This window comes from Macaca nemestrina, chromosome 14, assembly GCF_043159975.1.
Source record: "Macaca nemestrina isolate mMacNem1 chromosome 14, mMacNem.hap1, whole genome shotgun sequence".
NCBI lineage: Eukaryota > Metazoa > Chordata > Mammalia > Primates > Cercopithecidae > Macaca > Macaca nemestrina.
The window spans coordinates 70,633,847-70,658,914 of NC_092138.1; the positions used below are offsets into that span (position 1 = coordinate 70,633,847).

General features: G+C 35.7%; 2 protein-coding genes across 4 annotated transcripts in view; one reads left to right on the forward strand and one right to left on the reverse strand.

Moving 5' to 3' along the window:
• The window catches only part of LOC105480966 (endoplasmic reticulum protein 44), a 116,158-nt gene that overhangs the window by 63,313 nt on the left and 27,777 nt on the right, over positions 1–25,068 (reverse strand). The window contains exons 2-4 of one of the 2 annotated variants that reach the window (XM_011740185.2): positions 14,377–14,449; positions 11,561–11,600; positions 6,146–6,261 (exon numbers count right to left, since the gene is read on the reverse strand). In XM_011740185.2, the coding sequence (XP_011738487.1) occupies positions 6,146–6,261; positions 11,561–11,600; positions 14,377–14,449 (229 nt within the window). Of the gene's footprint in view, positions 1–6,145; positions 6,262–7,774; positions 7,894–11,560; positions 11,601–14,376; positions 14,450–25,068 lie in introns of those variants that run through there. The other variant, XM_011740186.3, reaches the window with a different exon arrangement.
• LOC105480968 (inversin) overlaps positions 1–25,068 on the forward strand; it is a 321,354-nt gene that overhangs the window by 30,254 nt on the left and 266,032 nt on the right. The window lies entirely within an intron of this gene.

The window sequence follows — 25,068 nt, forward strand, 5'->3', positions numbered from 1 at the left end:
AATCTACAATTATTCCAGAAATGAAGTTTATTCTTAAAATATCATTTACAATAGCATCAAAAAAATAAATAAATACTTAGGAATAAATCTGACAAAGCTATCCAAGACATGTAGGCTGAAAAACCGCAAAACATTGCTGGAAGAAACTGAAAATGCCTAAATAAATGGAGAGATAACAATCTTCGTGGATTCGAAGACTCAGTATCATTAAAATAACAATTTTCCATAAATTGCCCTGAGGATTCAAAGTAACCCCAGTTAAAATCCCAGTAGCCTGGCCAGGCGCGGTGGCTCACGCCTGTAATCCCAGCACTTTGGGAGGCCGAGGAGGGCAGATCACGAGGTCAGGAGATCGAGACCATCCTGGCTAACACGGTGAAACCCCATCTCAACTAAAAATACAAAAAATTAGCTGGGCTAATTTTGGGCACCTGTAGTCCCAGCTACTCGGGAGACTGAGGCAGGAGAATGGCTTGAACTCAGGAGGCGGAGCTTGCAGTGAGCGGAGATCACGCCACCGCACTCCAGCTTGGGCGACAGAGGAGACTCTGTCTCAAAAAAACAAAAAAAACTCAGTAGCCTCTTGTCATTAAAAATTAACAAACTGATTCTAAAAGTTAAATGGAAATCTAAATCAACCAGAACTGCCAAACAACTCTGAAAAGAAAGTACAAAGTTGAAAGTTTTACCTGACTAGACTTCAAGACTCGTTATAAGCTATAGTAATCTACAAAGTACTGGTATAAGCACAGACAAACGGATCAACAGTATAGAACAGAGAGAACAGAAATAGACCCACACATACAGTGTCAGTTTATTTCAGCAAAGATGCAACAACAGTGAAGAAAGGATAGTCTTTTCAACAAATAATGCCAGAACCATATGCAAAAAAATGAACTCCAATCATACACTGTGCCACATGTAAAAATTAATTCCAAATGGATTACAGACATAAGTATAAACCTGCATACTACCACATTTGTAAAAGAAAACATAGAAGAAAATCTTTGTGATCCTGTGTAAGGCAAATACTTCTTAGATACAACATCAAAAGTGTAATTCATTTTAAAAACTGATAGTAAGACTGCACCAACATTAAGAATATCTGCTTTTCGAAATACACTCTTCAAGCTGGAGGTCTCATACTTCTTGATTTCAAAACATATTACAAGACTACAGTAATCAAAAAGTGTGGAACTGGCATAAAAACAGACACACAGACCATGGTACAGACTACAGGGTCCAGAAATAACCCCTCAAATATATAGTAAAATGATTTTCGATGAGGATGCTAAGACCATTCAATGGGGAAAGAACAGTCTCTTCAATAAATGATGCTGGAAAACCTAGAAGTACACATGCAAAATAATAAAGCTGGGCCCTTACCTTGTTCCATACACAAAAATTAACTCAAAATAAATGAAAGACCTGAACATAAGACCTAACACTCTTCAACTCTCTAAACACTCTAAACTCTTAGAAGAAAACATAGGAGAGTAAACCTTCATGACATTAGATTGCAATTATTTCCTGGATATAACACCTAAAGCACAGTCAACCAATGTAAAAATTCATAAGATAGACTACATTACAATTAAAAATTTCTATGAATAAAAAGACACAATCAACAGAGTGAAAAGGCAACTGACAGAACAGGAGAATTTATTTGCAAATCATATATATGAGGGGTGAATATCCAGAATATACAAAGAACTCCTACAACTTAACATCAGCAACAAAATCCCAAATAACCTGATTTTAAAATGGGCGAAGGAGTTGAAAAAATATTTCTCCAAGGAAGATATACAAATGACCAATAAACATGTGAAAAAATACTGAACATCACTGATTATTAGGGAAATGCAAACCAACACCACAATGAGATACCATCTCACACCCATTAGTATGGCTGCTATAAATAAACAAACAAACAAACAAAACAGAAAATAGAGCCCACATGATCTCACACACCACAGTCCCAGCTACTCAGGAGGCTGGATGGGAGGATCCCTTGAGCCCAGGAGTTCCAGACCAGCCTAAGCAACATAGTGAGACCTTGTCTCTATTAAAACAACAACAATAACAAAGAGAAAATAAGAAGTGCAGGTAAACGTGTGGAGAAACTGCAACCCTTAGGTACTCCTAATGAAAATGTAAAATGATACAGCTGCTATGAAAGACTGTATGACGTTTCCTCAAAAATTACAAACTACCATATGTTCTAGCAATTCCACTGCTGGATATATATCAAAAAAAAAAAAATGGTTACTTTCTTTAAAGGTCTCAAAGAGATATTTGTACACTCATGTTCACGGCACCATTATTTACAACAGCCAATGGCAGAATCAACCCGTGTTCTCGATGGATGATAAACAAATCATGGTATATACATACCAAGAAATATTATTCAGCCTTAAAAAGCAGGGAAATTCTGATGCATGCTACAACATGAATAAGCCTTGCAAACATTATGCTAAGTGAAATATGCCAGTCACAAAAAGACAGACACTGTATGATTCCACTTATGTGGAGTACCTAGAGTAATCGCATTCACAGAAAAAGAAGGTAGAAAGGAAGTTGCTAGGGGCTGGGGAGAAGGGGCAATGGGAAGCTATTGTTTAATAGGTGTAGAGTTTCAGTTTTGCAAGATGAAGAACGGGAGACTGGTTGCACAACAATGTGAATACATTTAACAGTATTAAATTGTACAATTTAAAATGGTAAGCGAGTAATTGTATGTGTATGTTACAATTTTTTTTAAAAAATACAAAGGTAGAATGGGAGAAAATATTTGCAAATTACACGTGAAAAAAGACTTGTACTCAAAATATATAAAAAACTCTCAAAACTCAGTAAGAGGGTAGGGCACAGTGGCTCATGCTTGTAATCCCAGCACTTTCAGAAGCCAAGGCATAACAATCACTTTAGCCCAGGAGTTTCAGACCAGCCTGGGCAACATAGGGAGACCTGTCTCTAAAAAATTTTTTTTTAAATTAGCTGCGTGTGGTGGCACATGCTACTTGGGAGGCTGTGGTGGAAAGGTCACTGGGGTCTGGAAGGTCGAGGCTCCAGTGAGCCAAGATTGTGCCACTGCACAACAGCCTGGGCGACACAGTAAGACCCTGTCGCAAATAAATAAATAAACAAATTTCAATAAGAAAATAAACAATCTAATAAAAAATATGTAATATTTGAACAGACACATCATCACAGATACATGAATGTCATATAAACATGTGAGAATATTCTCAACATCATTAATTATTAGAAAAATACAAATTAAACCACAAGGAGATACCACTTTACACATATTGGAATATGTAAAATTAAATAGACTATCCACTCCAAGTTTTGACAAGAATATGGAACAATTGGAACTCTCATGTACTATTAATGGATATATAAAATAGAACAAATACTTTGGAAAATAGTTTGGCAGTTTCTTAAAAAGTTTAACATGGACCTACCACATGACCTAGCATTTCACATCTAGGTATTTGCTCAGGAAAAATGAAAACATATGCATAAAGATTTATATCTGAATGTTCATAACAGCTTTATTTGTCATCTTTATTTGTATAAAGATTTATATCTGAATGATCATAACAGCTTTATTTGTAATAGCCAGCAAGTCAAAACAACCCAAATGTCTGCCAGGAATTGAACAGATAAAGAAATTGTGGTATACAGCCACACAATAGAATGCCACTAAATAATAAGAAATAATATATGCAACATGAAACAATTTCAAAATAAACATACTGAGTCAAAAAAAAAAACAAAAAAAAAACCCAGACCAAAAAAAAAACCTCATACTGTATATAAAATTCTAGAACCAACACCACTTATATAAAATTCTAGAAAATGCAAACTAATCTCCAATGATGGAAAGCAGATGGTCCTTAAGGATAATGGAGGTAGGGGATAGAAGGGACAGACAGGGACCGCAAAGGGGCACAAGGAAAATTTTGGGGAATGACAGCTATGCTCAACATCTTGACTGTAGTGATGGTTTCATGGATATACACATGTATCAAAACCTATAAAATTATAAAATTTAAATGTGTGTAATGCATTATATGTCACTTATACCTCAATCAATCTCTTTTAAAAACTGCTTTAGGATTGAACAATTTATTTTTCGAAGCACTGATACATATATGAGTATATAAATTAAAATTGTTCAAATTGTTAGGAAAAAAAAAATTCGACCACAGAATAATCTGCCTAAAAGGCATTTCTCTTTAGAACACAGAATTCTTAAGGTTCTTCCAGTTCAAAACCTCTACAATCTAATTGGCATGTAAGAGGTTAACAAAACTACAATTTGTCTTACAATCTCTAAAGAGACTGTGGAAAATGTAAATACATTAATCAATAAGGGTTTCATAACATCATTTCTTTAAAAGAATTACATGGAAGAGAAAAAATATTCAGAGAGATGCATAATACCTCATAATATGCATAATACCTCAGATAACTTGCTGGTGGACTGAAAAGCATCTGAACTGTGCTATTTGCTCCCATAAAAAGAAAGCTTACTAGCAATGATGTCAGATTTTCTTCAAAAGTTATTGGTTTAAAAGATGGAATAAATGATATTTATGGTTCAAGGATATAAGTATTAAATTTTCTTCCCAATGAATGTAAGCTTTAGAGCATAATTTCCAATTTTATGGTTCAAATTCAGTAAAAGTAGGAACTCTTATCTGCACTGCAACATCTAATTAAATACATAAAGAATAGAAAGATTTGAAATGAGAACCCACACCAAAAACATCATGTTCTCTGTCAGCGAAAGGTCGGAGAAAAGATCTGGAAAGCAGTGTGAAAATGTAGCCCATGCTTGTACTGAAATCTTTTATTGCTCCCTTCATCCTATCTAGTTACGAATTTCAGCAGACAGAAATACTGGGTGAGGCTTAGAAGACTGTGAAATGATTTCCTGTTGGAAAATGCCTTGCTGCCTAGCATAAAGCTATATCAATAACTCCCCAAAATGTTTGAACAGAAAAGAGCAAATGAAGGCATTTGGTCAGAAGATCAGGATTCAAATTCCAGCTTGACCAGACACTGAGCTATGTAACATTGATTAAGCCACTTCATATTCATTTCCTCATCAGTAAAATGAAAAGTTAGGTGTGTGTACACACATACTAATTTTAATCAGTAGGTTAAGTATAAAAAGTAGAAAACTTGAAGAATGGGAGACAGTTCTGTATTCACACCAACTTAACCAATAATGCAATAGCTTTTTGTGAGCAGTCTCTGTCTCCCAGAAACTGTCAGATGCTTGAGACAGAGATTAATAAGTGGTTTGGTCTCCTCTTAAAAGTGAGCATTAAAAGAAAGAAAGAAAAAAAAAATTCCTGCCTTGATGAACAGACAATGCAGCTGATAAGACAACTAAGACAAACAGAACTATCAAATACAATGAGTTTAGTACGATGAGAGAGGAAAGTTCAAGTATAATGGGAGCACACAGGAGTGGGAGCACACAGGAGGAAACACCACTAGCAAGATTACTAGTTCAAGTTAGAGAAATCCATCATGTATACGAAAAACCATGGGGATTTCATAGAGAATGCTCCACCAGGACAAGCAAAATGCAAGAGGTTGGATTTTAAGAGCTTAAACTAAGTTTCTTAATACTCTTAATAATTATAATCAGTTGCTACAGCTAATTAGACCTCAAAAATAGTCTAAACCAATACAAAAACAGAAACACACAAAAATCTCAGACTATCTTATTTGAAATGACTATAAATGGTATTTTCACATGATTCTAAAATAACAGAAATCCATTTTTTCTTCTAATACCATATTTCAATTTTATTTACTGATTTTGGTATTTGCTTTGGTAGAAAACACTGCTAATTTTGATCCCAATGCTTGACCTACTGTAATTTTTAAAATAACAACAAAAAAACCTTCACACAAGCCAAATGGAAAGTAGTGTTATAAGTACATAAAAATTAAATAGTAACAATTTAACCAAGGTCACTAGAACATTTTCGGTTTGTTCTCCACTTAAAAGCAGAGCATTTAAAAAAAAGAAAAGAAAAAAAAGAAAAGAAAAACTATGCATGTGTGCCTGTGTTTGGGATGGGACAGTTTCTTTTAGACTTCCTATTGAGGTACTTACAGTGCTGATCACAATCAACTCTGGCAAACACTACTTGATTTTCATTTGGAAATTCTTCCTTAATGACATCGGAAGCTTCCTCAAAAATTGGATGCAACATCTGACTGAAACGACACCTATACACAGAGAAGGATGCCAATTAGAAATGAAAAGCAGAAGTAATAAAATCTTATTTCAGTTATTGCCCGTTGACATTTGATATAGGCACAATGAACAACTCTTCGAGATAATCACACACTTAATTTAATCATGGACCCTGACGTTGTTCAATGGAGATGAAGACAATTTTGAATTCAAAGACTGTATAACAATTCTAAGAATGTATAATAGATTTTAGTTTTATTCATCTTAAGATAATTGCCAGTATTATGGAGCACACAGCTAAGGATCTCTTGCAGAGGTCATAAAACAAGTCTGAAATAAGCCCTCTAAGAAGTACTACTAGGATTTGCAACTACTGAGGCTTGAACATTTATGAAAGAAATTAGCTTTCTCTATTTTATTTAATTTTTTTTGAGACAGGATCTCATTCTGTTGCCCAGGTTGGAGGGCAGGGGCACAATCTCAGCTCACTGCACCCTCCAACTCCAGGGCTCAAGCGATCCTCCCACCTCAAAATAATAAAATTTTAGACTACTGTGTAAAATATTTTAACTATATTGTAGATATTAGACTGCTCCACCTGGCTAGTTCTATCAAATCTCACATGCAAGTTAGCATACCAAATAAATAAGTTATATTAAAAGAATATATGGTATATAATGACTATTTCCCCTCAAAATTTACCCCTTGTTAAAATGGGCTTTTACATTTGTAAACATACTAAATACAGTAAGTCTAGAAGCAAGTATCTTAAATTCCTAACCAAGACTTCCTGTCTATATTTTCTTTTACTTTAAACACAAGGCACAAACCCCACAACAGTCTGTAAACTTGTTACTTCTAACTGTCCCTTAATCAAGTCAAACATTTCACAAATACAGTCATGTGGTGTTTAACAACAGGCATATACTCTAAGAAATACACCATTAGGTGATTTCTTCATTGTGCAAACATCATAAAGTATACTTACACAAACCTAGACGGTATAGCCTAGCATGCATCTACACTATATGGTATACAGCCTCCTATTGCTCCTAGGCTACAAACCTGTACCACATGTTAATATACTAACTACTGTAAGCAACTAACACAACAGCACTTGTGTATCTAAACGTATCTAAACATAGAAAAGGTACAGTAAAAATACGGTATTATACATGGGACTTCTGTCATTGACCTAAACATCATTATGTCATGGATGACTATGTTCTAGGTCATTAAAGGGACCCAATAAGAAGGGGAAGAATCAGAATTAGTAACCAGCTGAGTTAGAATGGTCTTTCTCTTACAGAAGAAGTATTAAGGATATGTAAACAAACTACAGTTGCTACTCTTGCTTCCGGAGCCCTTTTCCACCAAATAATTTACTTAAATGATGTCAGTGAACAGTTTAATCCACATGTAATTAGGTAATACATATTAGCTTTCATACAATAAAAATATTGGAAAGCCTGTGAAAGGATGCAAACAATATACTTCCTCCCTATTTCTTCTTGTGTATATATATATCTCTTCTAGCCCACTCACCTGACTTCCTAAGGAGATGTCCTAGAATATACCAAGGAGACACATCTGTATCTTCAATCTCTTGCTTTCAAGTGGCTCTTTCCTCTTTTAGCATTCTTAAATCTCTCCCATCAGGGATAAGTGGGTGGGGTCTGTGGACATCATGGACCGTGTCTTATTTGACTACGTAGTCTAATAAGCATTCAATATATGTGTATCAAATGAATAAATTGACAGAATGGAGCGGCTAGGACCCCAGGTTTGCAGGTTCTTACTGTCTGTAGAAAATAAGGTAGCTGGAGGACAGGGGGAGGCAGGGAGTCCCATTAATCAGGGGCTGATTAATGGTTTCTTGAAAAATTTAGATCTGAACTAGTGAAGAAAGAGTGGGCAAGCCTCTTTATGGCTTAAGGGCAACGTAAAAAAACACATCAAGGGCTTCTTTTCTCTAGATTGTCCAGTTCGCCACCCAGTAAGTATTTAAGCATGGTTCATGTTTAAAATAGGACCTGTCTTAATACAGGTTGAATGTCCCTAATCCGAAAATTCAAAATGCTTCAAAATCTAAAACTGTTTGAGCACTGACAAGATGCTCAAAGGAAATGCTCATTAAAGCATTTTGTATTTCATATTTTTGGGGTTAGTGATGTTGAACCAGTAAGTATAATGCAAATATTCCCAAACCTGAAAAAACCCAAAATCTGAAACACTTCTGGTCCCAAGTATTTCAGATAAGGGATACTCAACCTGTACCAAAAGATGAAAAGGGAAAATGAAATAAAATGTTACGTTTATAAAAGGAACATCACAAAAGAAATGGATCTATTAAAAGGGCCTAACGGTCATCTAAACCTAATCTCCAATCTAGTACTTAAATCAATCCTTAACAAATCTACCAAATAGATAAGTCTTTGCAGAGACATTCTGAGGGCACTTACTAATATGATCTAGTTAGAGAAAGAAATAAGTTTTGCAGTCAGGCATACCTGAATTTAAATCCCAGTTCCACCACTTACTAGCCATATGACCTTTCTAGGCCTCAATTCCTCAACCTAAAAGGAAATTATAATACCTACCTGCAGAGTAGTTCTGAGCATTTAAAACAACCTATGTAAAGAGTCTGGATGGGAATGGTTAATGGGTACAAAAATATAGTTAGAATGAATAAGATCTAGTAGGATGACTACAGTAAACAGAAATGTATTGTACATTTTTAAATAAAAGAGTAAAACTGGAATGTTTGTAACATAAATGATGAATCCTTGAAGTGATGAATACTCCATTTACCCTGATGTGTGTTTTTTTTGTTTTTGTTTTGAGACAGAGTCTCACTCTGTCACTCAGGCTGGAGTGCAACAGCGTGATCTCGGCTCACTGCAACCTCCGCCTCCTGGGTTCAAGCAATTCTCCTGTCTCGGCCTCCCAAGTAGCTGGGATTACAGGTGCCCGCTACATCCGGCTTTTTGTATTTTTAGTAAAGACGGGGTTTCACCATGTTCGTCAGGCTAGTCTTGAACTCCTGACCTCAGGTGATCCGCCCGCCTTGGCCTTCCAAAGTGCTGTGATTACAGGTGTGAGCCACCGCGCCCGGCCATGTGATTATCATACTTTGTTCACCTCTATCAAAATATCTCATGTACCCCATAAATATATATACCTACTATGTACCCATAAATATTAGGTAATCTGTTTTAAATAGTCTGGCACAAAACAGCATTATTAACCACCTACTACAGTATTACTCGAGGAGCTGCAGTATTTTTAAGCACCTCTATTACAGAATTATTAAACTGTGCCACATCCATAACTTCCAGAAGGAACTCAGAGTCTAGACTTTGAGGCCACATAGTATTAAGTCTATGTCCTACAGCCAATTACCCAAGCTTTTTCAGCTGTATAAAAGAGTATTAATTCATTAACAACTTAAGGTATTCTTGAGGTAATGTTTTACCAAATAACTTAGTCCACGTTTCCAATTCAGTTTTTTTTTTTTTTTTTTTTCCAAAAGATCCCAGCAGCATGTTCTATTACTCTTTCTTGCAACATACAAAATCTCTCAGTCAGGAGAAAGTTGCTCTAGTTTTTCTTCAGACATCATCTAGTTGGGTAACCTTGGGAAAGTACTTCACTCCCCTGGATTTCAGTTTTCTTATTTTAAAATAGATTGGACTACATAATCTTCTGCCAAATTTTGTGGCTATTAATACATCTTGACAACCCTAATTTACCTTGAAAAATGCTACCTTTGTTACATATTTTATAAATAGCATTTTCTCTGTGTATCTGCAACTTTTTTAAACTGAAGTTTTTAAAATAATCATACCATATATACATTCATTTAGCAGACATTATGTACTTATCAGCCACATATTAAGCAAAGTGCTTGGGGATTAAAGTTGAAAATAAAACTATGGTATGTATTTTCACAGAGCAAACAATGTAGCAGGGAGTCACCAACTGGATTACAGCCTACAAGTGTTATGACTGGGTAAATATGGGTGTTACGGGAAATAACAGAAGGGCTCCTAATCAGAGTCAAGAGTAGGGGAAGGTGTATTGATCCAGGAGGATAACCTGAAGAAAGTGGCAACTAATCTAAGACTTGAAAGATTAGAAGTTAACTAAGTAAAGAAATGGGTGACAGAAGAATGATCCATCCAGGCAGGGGAAATATCATACCTAACAGTCCAGTGATGAAATACAGAATTTTACAGGAATTGAAAGCAGCTTAGTTTAACTGGAGCAGAATGTGGAAGTGGAGAGAGGCCAGACATAACAGCTACAGAGGGAATAAGAGACCAGTTCATAAGGGGCCTTCTGTAAAGGATTTAAATTTTAACCCAAAGGTAATGGAAACATTTTAAGGGTTTTAAGAAGGGGTATAAACTAATCTTATTTACACTGTAAGAAAGAGAACTCTGGCTTACATTGTAGAGAACATAATGGAGATACGTAAGCCTAGAGCACAGAAAAGAAATGAGGAGACTGTAGCATGAATTCTAAGTAAATGACAGGACTGTGACCTGGAGTATGGTAGTCATAGCTAGTAGGTAGTAAGCCTTAAAGGGTCAGATAAGATACAGAGTGTCTAGTGATAAAGATTATGCCAGTGTTTCAGACTCTTTCCAGCTAAATCTCCCTTGTGTTTCAGAATCTTTCTAGCTAAATCTCCCTTCTTCCTGTCTCCATGCCATATTCTGTAACATCTACTATACAACATGTTGTTCTAGATGCTGGGAATACTGAGTATGCCATTATCTCTGCCCTCCAAGTTTGTTTGCTAGGGCACAAACAAATAAGAAAAGACAAAACATTTAGTAAGAAAAAGAAAGTGGTACATAGAGTACTATATAAACACAAAAGACAGGCGCTGATTCAGCCAGGGGAAGGAGTAAAGGTATCCTAGAAGAGGCAGCAGATTGTATAAATTTTAAAATGTCAACATTATTTTTCCTTCTAAACTTGCCATACCCAAATCATGACTTACAAACACTACCCTCCTTCCACAGTCAGGACAAATACAGAATTGCAATATGTGTTCCCTTTGAGTGGGGGGTGGAGAGAGTCATATTTAAGTTATGTGTTACCTGTTTTAAGATATGTGATAACAGAATCAACTCTATTTCTTTCTTAAAACAGAAATCCTTAGCAAATTAAACTACTTCCTTTGTGGATGAAACTTAATTGACTTTATGTATGGAATACTGTCTTGAAATAGTAAAAGCCTTCCCTTCCCCTTTCTAGCAAAGAAAAATTAACCTTTAGCAAGTAAAAACAAACCCAAACCCAAACAATAAGATTACTTACCAGTCAGCATAAAAATTTACTAAAGCAACATCAGCATTGTCTGAAATTGAAAGACAAAACCAAATAAACTAAGTTATTTGTAATAATTTTTACATAATTAAAGATACAGTTTCATTATGATCTTTGTCCAATATAAGGGTCCACTTAAAAAAACACAGTAACTATTATCTCTCACTCAGAAACCTAGAGTCATGGACAGCTTATAGAATTTATGGGAAACTTTGTCTCTTTTCTCTGTATGCTTTATAAGTTCACTGCATCTTTTATTTTAAGGAGACTGGGTCTCACTCTGTTGCCCAGGCTGGAGTGCAGTGGCATGATCAAAATCCAGTGCAGCCTCAAACTCCTGGGTTGACGTGATCCTCCCACCTCACCCTCCCAAGTAGCTAGGACTACAGGCAAACACCACCACACCTGGCTAACTTTTTTTTTTTTTTTTTTTTGAGACGGAGTCTCGCTCTCTCCCCCTGGCTGGAGTGCAGTGGCGCGATCTTGGCTCACTGCAAGCTCCGCCTCCTGGGTTCACGCCATTCTCCTGCCTCGGCCTCCCCAGTAGCTGGGACTACAGGCGCCCGCCACCGCGCCCAGCTAATTTTTTGTATTTTTAGTAGAGATGGGGTTTCACCGTGGTCTCGATCTCCTGACCTTGTGATCCGCCCGCCACAGCCTCCCAAAGTGCTGGGATTACAGGCGTGAGCCACCGCGCCCGGCCTTTTTTTTTTTTTTTTTTTTTTTGAGACAGAGTCTCACTCTGTTGCCCAGGTTGGAGTGCAATGGCGTGATCTCGGCTCACTGCAAGCTCTGCCTCCCGGGTTCACACCATTCTCCTGCCTCAGCCTCCCGAGTAGCTGGGACTACAAGCGCCTGCCACCATGCCAGGCTAATTTTTTTTTGTATTTTTAGTAGAGACGGGGTTTCACCATGTTAGCCAGGATGGTCTCGATCTCCTGACCTTGTGATCCGCCCGCCTCGGCCTCACCTGGCTAATTTTCGAATTTTTTTGTAGAGACAGGATCTGGTTATATTGCCCAGGCTGGTCTTGAACTCCTGGCCTCAAGCAACCTCCCACCTTAACCTTCCAAAGTGCTGGGATTACAGGCATAAGCCATCACACCGGGCTCCGTTCATTGCATCTTAAATGAATTTAAAGCAAATGGGAAATTAAGCCCAGATAAGGCAAGTAAGCTACTATCATAAAAAGTAAAGTGGAATGATCTGTATTTTATTTTTTGATCTTCCATATTCACAACTGAGAATTAGTTCTGCAAACAAAATCCCATATCACAGAAAAGACCTGTATAACTAAGTTATTTCTAAACCTCACATATCCCACCTAGTTGCAACAAGTAATCTACAACTAACAGTGTTGCACAAGACGCCACGTTTTTGGTTCCTATCCATTTAACAGTTATTCCCTCCTACAAAAATAACAGCATCATTTGCATATCACGATGTAAAGACATGAGAAAGATGTAGCGCTTTTTGCCTAACCCTAATTCAGAGAAACTTAAACTCCTCAAGCACTCATGAAAAAAACAAAGATATTCTAGAATTTGAAAGATGACAGAAGTGAGAATGATATGTGAGTTTCAATTCCTTTCTTTCCTTTTTACCATCAAGTTACTTTTTATATACTTGCTTATTTGCTCTAAAGCAATGATTCACAAACTGTGGTTCCTGGACGAGAAACACCAACATCACCTGGGAACTCACAGACATGCAAATCCTTAGGTAGGGGTCTAGCAGTTTCCTAGCAGTATAGATATTAAAAAGTGTTCCAGGTGATTCTGATACGTGCTAAAGTTTATGGAACCACTCCTCTAAAGAGACTCCATAAGACAGGAATAGACTTTTAGCATTTAAAGTTCCAGGAACATAATATATTACACTCAATGAATGTTGTAACTCCTTTTGCCTCTATCACATGCGTAAGATGGATGGTTAAAAAAAGAAATTATTTATGCACACTGTACATTTTCTTAAAGCTCCTAAGTTATTATTTTCTATCAACCACATCTTCAGCTTTCCTTTACTATTTTTAAAAAACAAGAAATGGTTTCTCAAGTTAATTATATCCATAACCACATTGTCAGCAAACAAACCATTCAGCAAAAAACTTATCAGGCCAAGTGTGGTGGCTCATGCCTGTAATCCCAGCACTTTGGGAGGTCAAGATGAGAGGACTGCTTGAGGCCAGGGGTTCGAGACCAGCCTGGGCAACACAGCGAGACCATGTCTCTACAAGAAAAATTTAAAATTAGCTAGGTGCAGTGGAGCACACCTGTAGTCCTAGCTAACTTGGAAGGTTGAGGAAAGAGGATTGCTTGAGCCCAGGAGGTCAAGGTTGAAGAGAGCTATAATATTATCATGTTACTGCACTCCAGTCTGGGTGACAAAGCAAGACCCTTTCTCTAAAACAAAAAATAAAAATAGTACTGAACTTAACTGGACCAATAACAATAAAAGAGATCAGAGTAGGCGATCTAATTAAAGGGAAAAAAGAAAAAAAAGTCTAGACTGTGTCCCAAGGTCATTAACATTTAGTACTGTACAGCGAGAACTACTGGTCTCTAAGTAGGATTATCAAAACATTTCATGAATTGTTAAGAATGGTATCTACATCAAGTCAAAGAAATAAAAAAGACGAAAAGTAACCAAAAGTGCTTTGATAATTCAGAAAGTCATGGAATTAATCAGAATGCCAGCTCTTGATCTGTGCTAGCTGCGATTTTATTGTGTGTGTTTTTTTTAGAGAGAGAGTTGTAAACTAACTCTCTATAGAGAAGAGTACACTTAAAAAATATTGAGGTACTTACTTAAAATTTCATCTATATTCTCTGTATCAAGACTTGTTATTTCAGTTGTTACAGGAGTAAAAACCCAAGTTACCTGAAAATTTAAAAAATGAGAAATTAATAAATGTGTCCACAAAAGGCAAATACGTAAAAGCGGAAAGTCTAAAAATAAATAAAGTTGATTCCACTTGTTCCTTAGAAAATTATATATCAACTGAATTGAATCTTTATTATCTAGTCTAATCTTTCACTAGATAAATGAAATAGGAGAAATACTAGCTTCTCAAACCTAGAAATTGATCAAATAAAACTTTCTATACTTGCAAATATACAAAATAGCTTCTAAGGAATTAGAAAAACTGAGAATATACATATCTTTTCAAATTAATACTTTCAAGAACTTTAGCGCCACAAGAAAAAATGTGTGAGATTATCAGTGTTTCAAGTATAAATATAAAAACCAACGCTAAGTCTGCTGATTCTATCCTGCCGTGTTTCTAAGACAGAAGAAAATAATGAAGAATGCAAGAAAGACTTTTGCAAGTTGTAAACCAAAAGCCCTTCCTGTATAATTTTCACTTATTGGTGATAACAATGTGTTACGTGAGAGGCTATTAAAAAGAAAATAAGAATGTTTTTGCACTTTAATGAACCTGAAATCCAAAATTCAAGTTTATCAAAGAAAATCTTAGCCATCTGCAAAACAAAGAAAATATAAAATTTTAAACTAAACTAGCATTTTTAAAATTTTAAATTTTAAATTTTAAACTAAACTAAACGTTTACGTATTTTAAAAAGTAAAATTTAGTGTATTTTATTTTTAGTTTCCAACTTTAATCACTTGGTGTTTGCTGCCTGGAGAGTTTTTTGTTTGAAATAGAGTTTGTGTATGGAAATTGACTTACTAAATCACTGCTTTTTACTGAATGACAACTAACGTCAGGCTCTCATCAAAGTGCTGAAGACTATTCCTTTGCCCACCCATTTCCTGAATACTTCAGCACTTACAACAGACTTAAAACTTTTCTAATTCACCAACAATTCAATCTAAATGCTATAAAGAGATACAATGATGCTAGTATATAAATAAGCCCAGCTAAATTTTAAAAATATTTCTGGGCTGGGTGCGGTGGCTCATGCCTGTAATCCTAGAACTTTGTGAGGCCAAGGCGGGCAGATCATGAGGTCAAGAGATTGAGACTCTCCATCCTGGCCAATATGGTGAAACCATATATATATGTATATTATATATAAATTATTATATAATTATATATTATATATAATTTATAATATATATTATATTATATATTATATAATATATATAAATTATTATATAATATATATTATATAATATAATACATTATATTATATAATATAATTATATAATGTATTATATATAATTATATATTATATATATATTTCTATAGACTTATTCTTTTCTTAGGAAAGGCCTAAGGATAACACTAAGTCTTATTTTTAAATTACTGTAACGGTGTAGCCAATAACTATCATGTCTGTTAGCAACCAATAAATTATACTCTCCTAAAAGTAGGCTAAATAATTGCAAATCTCTAAATATTTGACTTATAAAACTAATTTCATTATTTTCAGTGCCTCAAACATTAACTGTAAAGATCAGACTTCCCTCACTAGTCATTAGTTACTACTGATGGGGTTTAGGACACATTACTCCAAAATACGGCACGTTGGCATTTGAGGAAACAGAAGCAAAAAGGTCTCCCTGACCTTCTCCTGCCCTTCTCCCCTAAACAGGTCATAAAATAATTCTCTGACATTTCTCTAAAGTAGGTCTTAAGACTCCCCCTAAGAGACATATCCTCTAGACCCTGAGAAAAGGAATATCCCAATCTCTGAGGACACAGAGATGCCAAGAAGAATCTGAACTAACAGTTCCCTCAGTTTATTACTATTAGATCATAACCGCTTTGTCCAGTCTTATGTCTGTACAACTGTTCACTCTTCATCAACCTATGAATTTTTAAAGTTTTTCCCACTTCTTTGGGTTGTAATTTCTGAAGGCTCCCATGTCATGTAAAACTTATATTAAATAAATTTGTATGCTTTTCTCTTGTTAGTCTACCTTTTATTATAGGAGTCTCAGATATGACCTAGAGATGGGTAAGAAATCTTTTCTACTCTACATTATCAATGTCTTCATAACAGATCCTGCCTTCATAAGTATCTGACCAGTTCTACATAACTGTGGATCCCAATAATATTGGTAACAGCAAGATTTTACACTTGTGTGCTAAAGAAAAACTCAAGAAGGCAGAAAAATATTATCATAGAACAATGAAGTTGGCATTATCAAAGTCAAGTCATTAAATAATTCAATAATATTTACAGTGTCTACTAGGTACTGAGGGCACAAATGCATAGAGCATGGTGTGTGCTGCCTCAAATCTGGGTAAGTGGGATATCCATTGCTCAAACATCTATCATTTCTTTGTGTTGGGCTCCAAATCTACTCTTTTGGTTATTCTGAAATATTTTTGAAGAGTTATCATCTATCAAAATATGTAGAGAGAATGAATATATGTTTAAAATCTAAAGTTAATAGTTTTTTGCTAGCTGGGCACAGTGGCTCATGCCTATAATCCCAGCACTTCGGGAGGCCAAGGCAGGAGGACCCCTTGAGGCCAGAAGTTCAAGACCAGCCTAGGCAACATAGCAAGACCTTGTCTCTACAAAAACACTTAAAAAATTAGCCAGGCATGGTGGCACATGCCTGCATTCCTAGCTACTGGGGAGGCTAAGGCCACTGGATCACTTGAACCCAGAAGTTCGAGTTTGCAGTGAGCTATGATTGTGCCACTGCACTCCAGCCTAGATGACAGAACAGACCCTGTCTCACAAAAAAAAAAAAAAAAAAAGAGAGAGAGAAAGACAGGAAAATAGCATTTTATCTTGAAACACTTACATGGGAAAAACATTTACATGCTAAGTAATGGCAAAAATGAGGCAATGATCAATTTGGCTGTATTAAATAGATAACTGTTACTTTAAACACACTGTGCTAATAAATATGCAAGTGGTAAGATTGGTATTTTGCTAACAGTTGTGTTTGTTAAGAGGGCCCAAAGCAAGAAAACTCTCTGACCCAGTAATCTCTGCTCCCTGTAGGGTGTAAAGGAGGCATTTTCCTGTTAGCTTATCATTAACATTTCTATTAATATGCAGTATGAAGGGAAAAACGTGTTGTTTATTTGAACTGTTAGTAAGCTCCACTAGTCTGACAAATTGTTTCTTTTCATGTCAGCCCTGGGCAGCAACAAGATTCTCCCAGGAAAACATCTTCATGTGTCAAATGCTATAGTGCTTAAGTAAAATAAAGTATAACTCCAGACCATAAAGCTTTTGATAGGGATCATTAATATTTTTTTCAATTTAGACTTGAATAAAACTTCTAAATTTATGTTAAAAACAAAAACATATGGAAATTTTCATAGATCTCAATAGTTATGAAGAATATAGTCTCTAATGATGAAATATTTAGACATCATATACAAATATACAGATATGAACTTAGGAAGTATTTTACAACTTGGTCATTCTTTCCAGTTTATTAGCTCATTTTCTTGCCAAGAAAGCAGAGCAGAGTGGCATCTTTAATCATCTCCCATAATTCATTAGATAAGTCCTCCATGCATTTACTATATCAACTATTACATTTCAGCCTCGTGACGGGATCTTATATAAAAAGGCATACGAGTAAAATGGCAAATACCATATCCAAATGCACTTAAAAGACTAATAAAACTGAAAGGCTAGCTTTCAATAACAGGAGCTTCTTCAGCAAGGAAAGAATATTTTCTTCCGTTAGATGGTTATTAAAAATTTGGATCCCTCCTTGCTCTGAAAACTGAGAGCACTTTCTATAGGGTGTAATTATTCTGTCTTAAAGAAACACATTAATTCCATCCTTAAATCAGTTATTTGTGCTGGTGTCTTACTTCCTCCAACAGACTGGGAGTACCTTGAAAGTAGAGACCACTTTATTCAATTTTGTATCCCACAGATCACTGTACCCTGTTTGTACACAAGAAACATTCAAATATGAACTAAATGAATGACTAGATGGATGAATAGGTAGATGATGTTAACACACTAAGAATTTAGAGAGACGATATTGGATATGAGAAGTAGGAGGAAAAGGTCCCGAAATGGAAATTGAGAACAAACATTTTAATATGTTTGAGGAAAATGAGGTTATCAAATAAAAATAAAGTCTATACTATAATTTGGTTTTAATTATATAATAACAAAAAGCACACCACTTGGTGATGAGTCACAGACTTAGAAGGAATCTCACAAAGGATCTTCCCACCTATTGCAGAAACCCCTCTTCATCACTACTTAACAGTTGCCATAAACCCCTAGTAATTTCTTCTGATTCCCCCAGCTGTTCTTTGGTATGATTTCCAGACACTTCAGCACATACCGTCACACTGCATAACAATGTTTTGGTTAATGAGAGGCTACATATATGACAGTGGTCCCATAAGATTATAATGAAGCTGAAAAATTCCTGGAGCCTCTTGACGTCTTGATAATCCTGACCCTGTGTAGGTCTAGGCTAATGTGTGTGTTTTTGTCTTGGTTTTCAACAAAAAAGCTAAAAAGAAAAAAATATTTTAATAAAAAAAGCAAACAGAATGAGGTTATAAAGAAAAATGCTTTTGTACAGCTATGTAATGTGCTGGTATTTTAACCTCCATATTATTATAAAAGAGTCAGAAGTTAAAAATTAAAACATATAGTTAAAAAGTTACAGTAAGCTAAAGTTAATTTAGTATTAAAGAAAAAAGATATTTTAAAATAAGTTTAGTATTACCTAAGTTTATAAAGGCTACAGTAATGTACAGTAATAACCTAGGCCTTCTCATTCACTCATCACTCACTGACTCACCCACAGCAACTTCCAGTCCTGCAAGTTTCATTCATGTTAAGTGCCCTATACATGTATATAACTTTTTTATCTTTTATACTATATTTTTACTGTCTTTTCTACATTTAGATACACAAATACCATTGTATTACAATTGTCTACAATATTTAGTAACATACTATACAAGTAGCCTAATAGGCTATTCCATATAGCCCAGATGTGTAGTAGGCCATACCATCTAGGTTTGTGTAAGTATATTCTATAACATTTGCACAATGACGAAATTACCTCATGACACATTTCTCAGAACATATCCCCATCATCAAGCCATGCGTTATTGTACTATATACTTGAAAACTGCTAAGAGATTCTATAATAAATATGCTCACAACAAAAAAAAAATATGTGACGTGATAGATATGGTAATTAGCTTGACGTAATCATTTAACAATATATACACATATCAAAATACCTCATTGTACATCATAAATATACACAATTTTTGTCAATTATACCCTAATAAAGCTGGGCAGTAGAAGAAAGCAAATCATCCATAAACTACCACAAAACAGAAGAAGAGTTATATTACATTAGTGGATAAAAATTTGACACTTCTTGTATGGTATTATAATTTGAGGTTGTTAATTCAGTCATGAAAATAAATGATTTGAGACTTTCAGGACTAGAAGCTAATAAAACGTCAGGTAAAACAGGTTATCAAATACTACTTCTGTTAATAAGATTTCTAATTCATAGAAGCATTAGCTAGGCGTCAAGTGTAATTTCTTAGAATATCCTAGTAAATGAGTTTAGAAAACAAGAAGTATTTCTAGTGAGTTTGTTTATTTAGAGCTCAATATCTTAAAACCTTGATATTTCAAGTGTGGTCTCTGAAACTGCCACACTGGTATCACCTACGAGCTTGTGAGAAATAGAGAATACTAGGCCCCACTCCAGACCTACTGAATGAGAAGCTCTATTCCAGTAAGATGCCCAGTTGATTCCTATGCATACTAAAGTTCAGGAACACTGTTTTGGAAAGAAATTTTTTTTACTCTAGGAGCAAGCGTGTAAATTCATTTTAAACTCTGTACGATGTTTTTGATCCTCAAATATGAACACCAGTACAAGTAAGACTCATCTGTGACAATGCATTGACATGCAAATTGCTGTGCTTTTAGAAAAATGTAGAATGAATCTATAACCTATCAGAGATGTACATAGATGTTAATTTTTTAAAGTATACTGTCTTCTGCTCAAAAAAAATAGCTTAAACAGATATTTCTGCATGAAATCACTGTCATAAAATAGAAGCTTCGATAGGGGATATTTCTTTCCCTGTGGCATTACTGTTCTCAGTTAGCAGTACATCTGCTAGGCATTCTGCTGCAATAGCTTAGTGTATTTTTGCTAAATCTTTCACTGACTTGCCTTTCTGTTGGGAGATTCTCAGAGCCCTTTCTTTACAAACTATGTCTCTCCTATAGCAAAAAACAAGCAATGGACCAGACAACAGTTATCTTCCATTTCTAATCTAGATTGACAAGTCAGCCTACCATCTGCCAAGTCCCAATGCCCTGAGACCTAGGCTGCTTCTCCTCCCTGGGGGCCACTTCTCTGACTCCAATCAGTCCACTCTTACTTTCAGTTTTGCATTAAGCTGGCAGGCAAGAGAAGTATAAAGGTTTCCAGTTGGCTTCAAGGAGCAGGAGATGTTGAAATGTCCCTGGAGAAAAGAAGTTGAGGCTGACAGGAACTATAAGGGCTTGAAGTTGGGTATCAATCAAGGCATATCTCACACTATTCACATTCCCAAAAGCATTATAATGAACTAGAAGTTCAAAGAGAGGGGAAAAATAGGACTAAATATAGAATAACACTGGGAAGCTACTTTAACCCTTAAATTGTTCAGCAGTACAACCTTACTATAGCATCGGTGCAACCCATCTTGGTCATGTGAGAACCAATCTGCATTTATAAAGAAACACTAGAAGAATTATAAGATTTCTTCGTTAAATAAGTCAAAATATGATGCAGAAATTTGAGAAAACAAATACCATACCCCCAAAAAGTTCAAATATAGATAATGCAAACCCTTAATCTCAAATCCTGCCAATAAAAACAATCATGGACAAATAAAAAGAAACAAAATCTGTTGCAATTCATACTTTTTCTTGAATTTTAGTTATTTGATCATGCATGAATTTCCATTAAAAACTGATGTTATCTGTGTTTCGTTCTTCAGTGTATTTAAAATTGAGATTAACTAATTTACCTGGAATAGACAATGTATTTTTCTCTGACCTTCGAAGAGGATATTTTTGTTATAAAAAGCTTTTCAGAGCTGGGGGTGAACTTCTCAATGTGTGGAAAAAATTATTCTCTTAAAATCACCACATTTTGCTCTTCTAAAACTCAAACTTCTAGCAATGGCAGTACTAACAAAGCATGAGAATTGAAGAGAAGTCAAGATAAGAATTGTGACCATTCTACTTTGTGCTGCACTGTAATTCTTACCCAGGATACTTGATGAGAGAATGTTACCTTAAGAGAATCTACATACACGTCGGTACATACATCTTTTGTTCACTTACCCATTCCACAAATATTTCACTGAGTCATCACAGTGTCAACATGCTAGACACTGTGAAAAACGTAATTTGTACATGGTTACATTAATCTTATGAACTTCATTTTCTACATTAAAATTAAGAGAGAGAAAGAAGGTTCTCTCATTCAAATATTTTAAGAGTCATCCACAATTCCTGCAAAGTCATTATATACTCTCTAAAGAAGATAACTGCTGGGCATTAAACCATGAGATTACTTGTATGTCAGTACTCTCTTTTTGCCTGGGCTTTCATGAAGCTTTGAATTAATTTTAGTGCAGAATGAATGTGTATCCACACTGTTACTGAACAATCTTTTAACATCACTAAAAGTGGGACAACCAAGTATTCTGCTTCTTGATGGGATGCAAATATAAAACAGAAAGCACCACTTGTAAATATTCTTAACAACAACCAATTTGAACATTATCTCAATCTAATCAAGTCCAAGAAGCTAGTGCATAAGAAACACTGGCTACAGAGAAACATTTTGTAACATGACACCATGAGGATGCAAGCTGCCATATCAGATGACAGGAAATTTTACAGAAAACAATGATAGCCTATCTTCATTTGGCCTCCCCACAGAAGTAGACTCTGAGACAAGGAGTTAAGTACAACGAGTCAAGTATTTGGGAGATAAAGGAGGAATAGAGAAGCAAGACAGGGACAGAAACTCAGGCAATATACTATAGCAGGTGAGCTATAGTATTGGTATACTAAACTTTGGAAATACCAATGTTTTCATTAACTTTTAAACAATTTTTCAAAGTTTATACTCAACAGATTGTGGTACCTCCTAAATTATATAATTTTTTTTTTTTTTTTTTGAGACAAGATCTTGCTTTGTCACCTAGGCTGGAGTGCAGTGGCATGATCTCAGCTCACTGCGACCTCCACCTCCTGGGCTCTAGCAATCCTCCCACCTCAGCCTCCCAAGTAGCTGGGACTACAGGCATGTGCCACCACATCCAGCTAACATATAACAATCTTTAGCCCTTTTACTAGCTGTTGCTGTTGGCACACACATTTCTATACTTCAAAGTATGAGGAAAATATCTCCTATATGTCAAAGAATGCCTTTATTTCATCACTAAACATGTGGCCCTGACTGTTTTTGGGTAAGTAAATGGCCTTTAAGGAAAAACTGTCTTCAGTGAAACCTTGGGTTACTTATTTTCTACATTCACTTAGTTCCAGAATTACTCTAAGACTTCCTAGTTTCTTATTCTTGAGTACTGTACATATTCTTGGGTAAAAATATTTTCATTACCAAATCCCCTAATGATTCTATTACTATATACATCCCAAGTATTAATCCACTGCTGACTTTAAAGATCTGTATTTTTTGGCTGGGCACAGTAGCTCACACCTGTAATCCCAGCACTTTGGGAGGCCGAGGCAGGCAGATCACCTGAGGTCAGGAGTTCGAGAGCAGCCTGGCCAACATGGTGAAAACCTGTCTCTACTAAAAATACAAAACATTAGCCAGGCATGGATGTGGATGCCTGTCATCCTAGCTACTTGGGATGATGAAGCAGGAGAATCACTGGAACCTGGGAGGCGAAGGTTGCTGTGAGCCAAGATCGTGCCATTGCACTCCAGCCTGGGCAACAAGAGTGAAACTCCTGTCTCCAAAAAAATAATAAACCTCTGTGTTTTAAAAATTACATCATTACTTCTAACCAAACTAATTCTAAATATCAATCAGAAGTAGTCCTTGAGAGGCCATATACTTGTTGAGGTGCCTATCCTAATAAATGATCATTAGAAGAATCTTTAATGCTGCCCCATCTGCCACATACTGTTTTAACTAGCTTTGTAAAGCAAACAGATTTATCTCTCATTTAGTCTAAAATACCCCCAGTGACAGTTTCAAAGCTTTCTTACATATTAAGGGTCACTAAGGTTGATTTTCATCACTACCACGTAGTAGTTCAGCTTTCTAAGCACTTTTACCAAAAAGCTAATCAGAGAATGACCTTGGTGTGTTAAAAGGAAATCTGAATTTAGGAATCTATCTCCTTTGCTCACATCTGTCCTCACTTTTGTACTTGCTGTGAGATTGAGGTACAGAAAGAAGAAATACGCATTGGCACAATTAGGAATATACTGTTTACTTTAATCCTCAAGACCATTTAGGAGGTAGAGAGATAAGACCAACAAGCAGGGACAAAGGAAGAGAACTCATTTTTCTAAAAAACAGAACTGAAAAACAAAAAAAGTTCTCTTGCTCTCTCTTTTCTTCTTTTGAGATAGAGTTTTGCTCTTTCTGTCCAAGCTGGAGTGCAATGGCGCGATCTTGGCTCACTGCAACCTTCGCCTCCCCAGTTCAAGCGATTCTCCTGCTTTAGCCTCCCAAGTAGCTGGGATTACAAGTGTGCAACACCACGTCTGGCTAATTTTTGTATTTTTAGTACAGACGAGGTTTCACCATGTTAGCCAGGCTAGTCTCAAACTCCTGACCTCAGGTGATCTGCCCACCTCTGCCTCCCAAAGTGCTAGGATTACAAAAAGTTCTCTAACTCTCTATCTTCTGGAGCTTTGAGGCAGTCAATCAACCTTAGAGGTAAGAAGGGCAATCTTCCAAGTCCCTGAGTCATCCACAGCCTTAAAACCTTGAATCCTTCTGATTTTTAGATTTTTACAACATGTATTAATTAAAGTAATGGGGTATAGGATGTCCTTAATTTCCTAATGTTTGAACTTCATGCTGATTCTTTGAAATTGCCCACTGAATATATGCTCTGTTTGGGCTTTAATGAAGAGGTTGACAAACATTTCAAGCAATTTTAAGTGGTGATTTGGATCTGGTAACAGTTCATTTCAGCCAAGAGGCAAATGATTTAAAAATAAGTCCCCTGTAACAAACTCAAAACTTCCCAAGTATGGTTTCAAAGACAGTATGTGCTTACGTAATTCAAATTAAAAACTTCACATTCTACAGCCAAAGAGAATTTTAAAAGTAATGCATGATCAAGTTTTTAAAAAAAAAAAAAAAACTAAACAATTTGTCATTGTTTAGTTCTGAATGTGAACCCTCATAAAAGCTTGTTTTTATAACTGTTACATACAATTAGTTGAGATTATTGTTAGGCAGGAACCTAGACCCAACATGCAGTATCACCCGATATGGCAGGTCCTTTGTTAGGACTTCCCACCCTTCACTTTCTACTAAGACTTTCAGCTTATGAA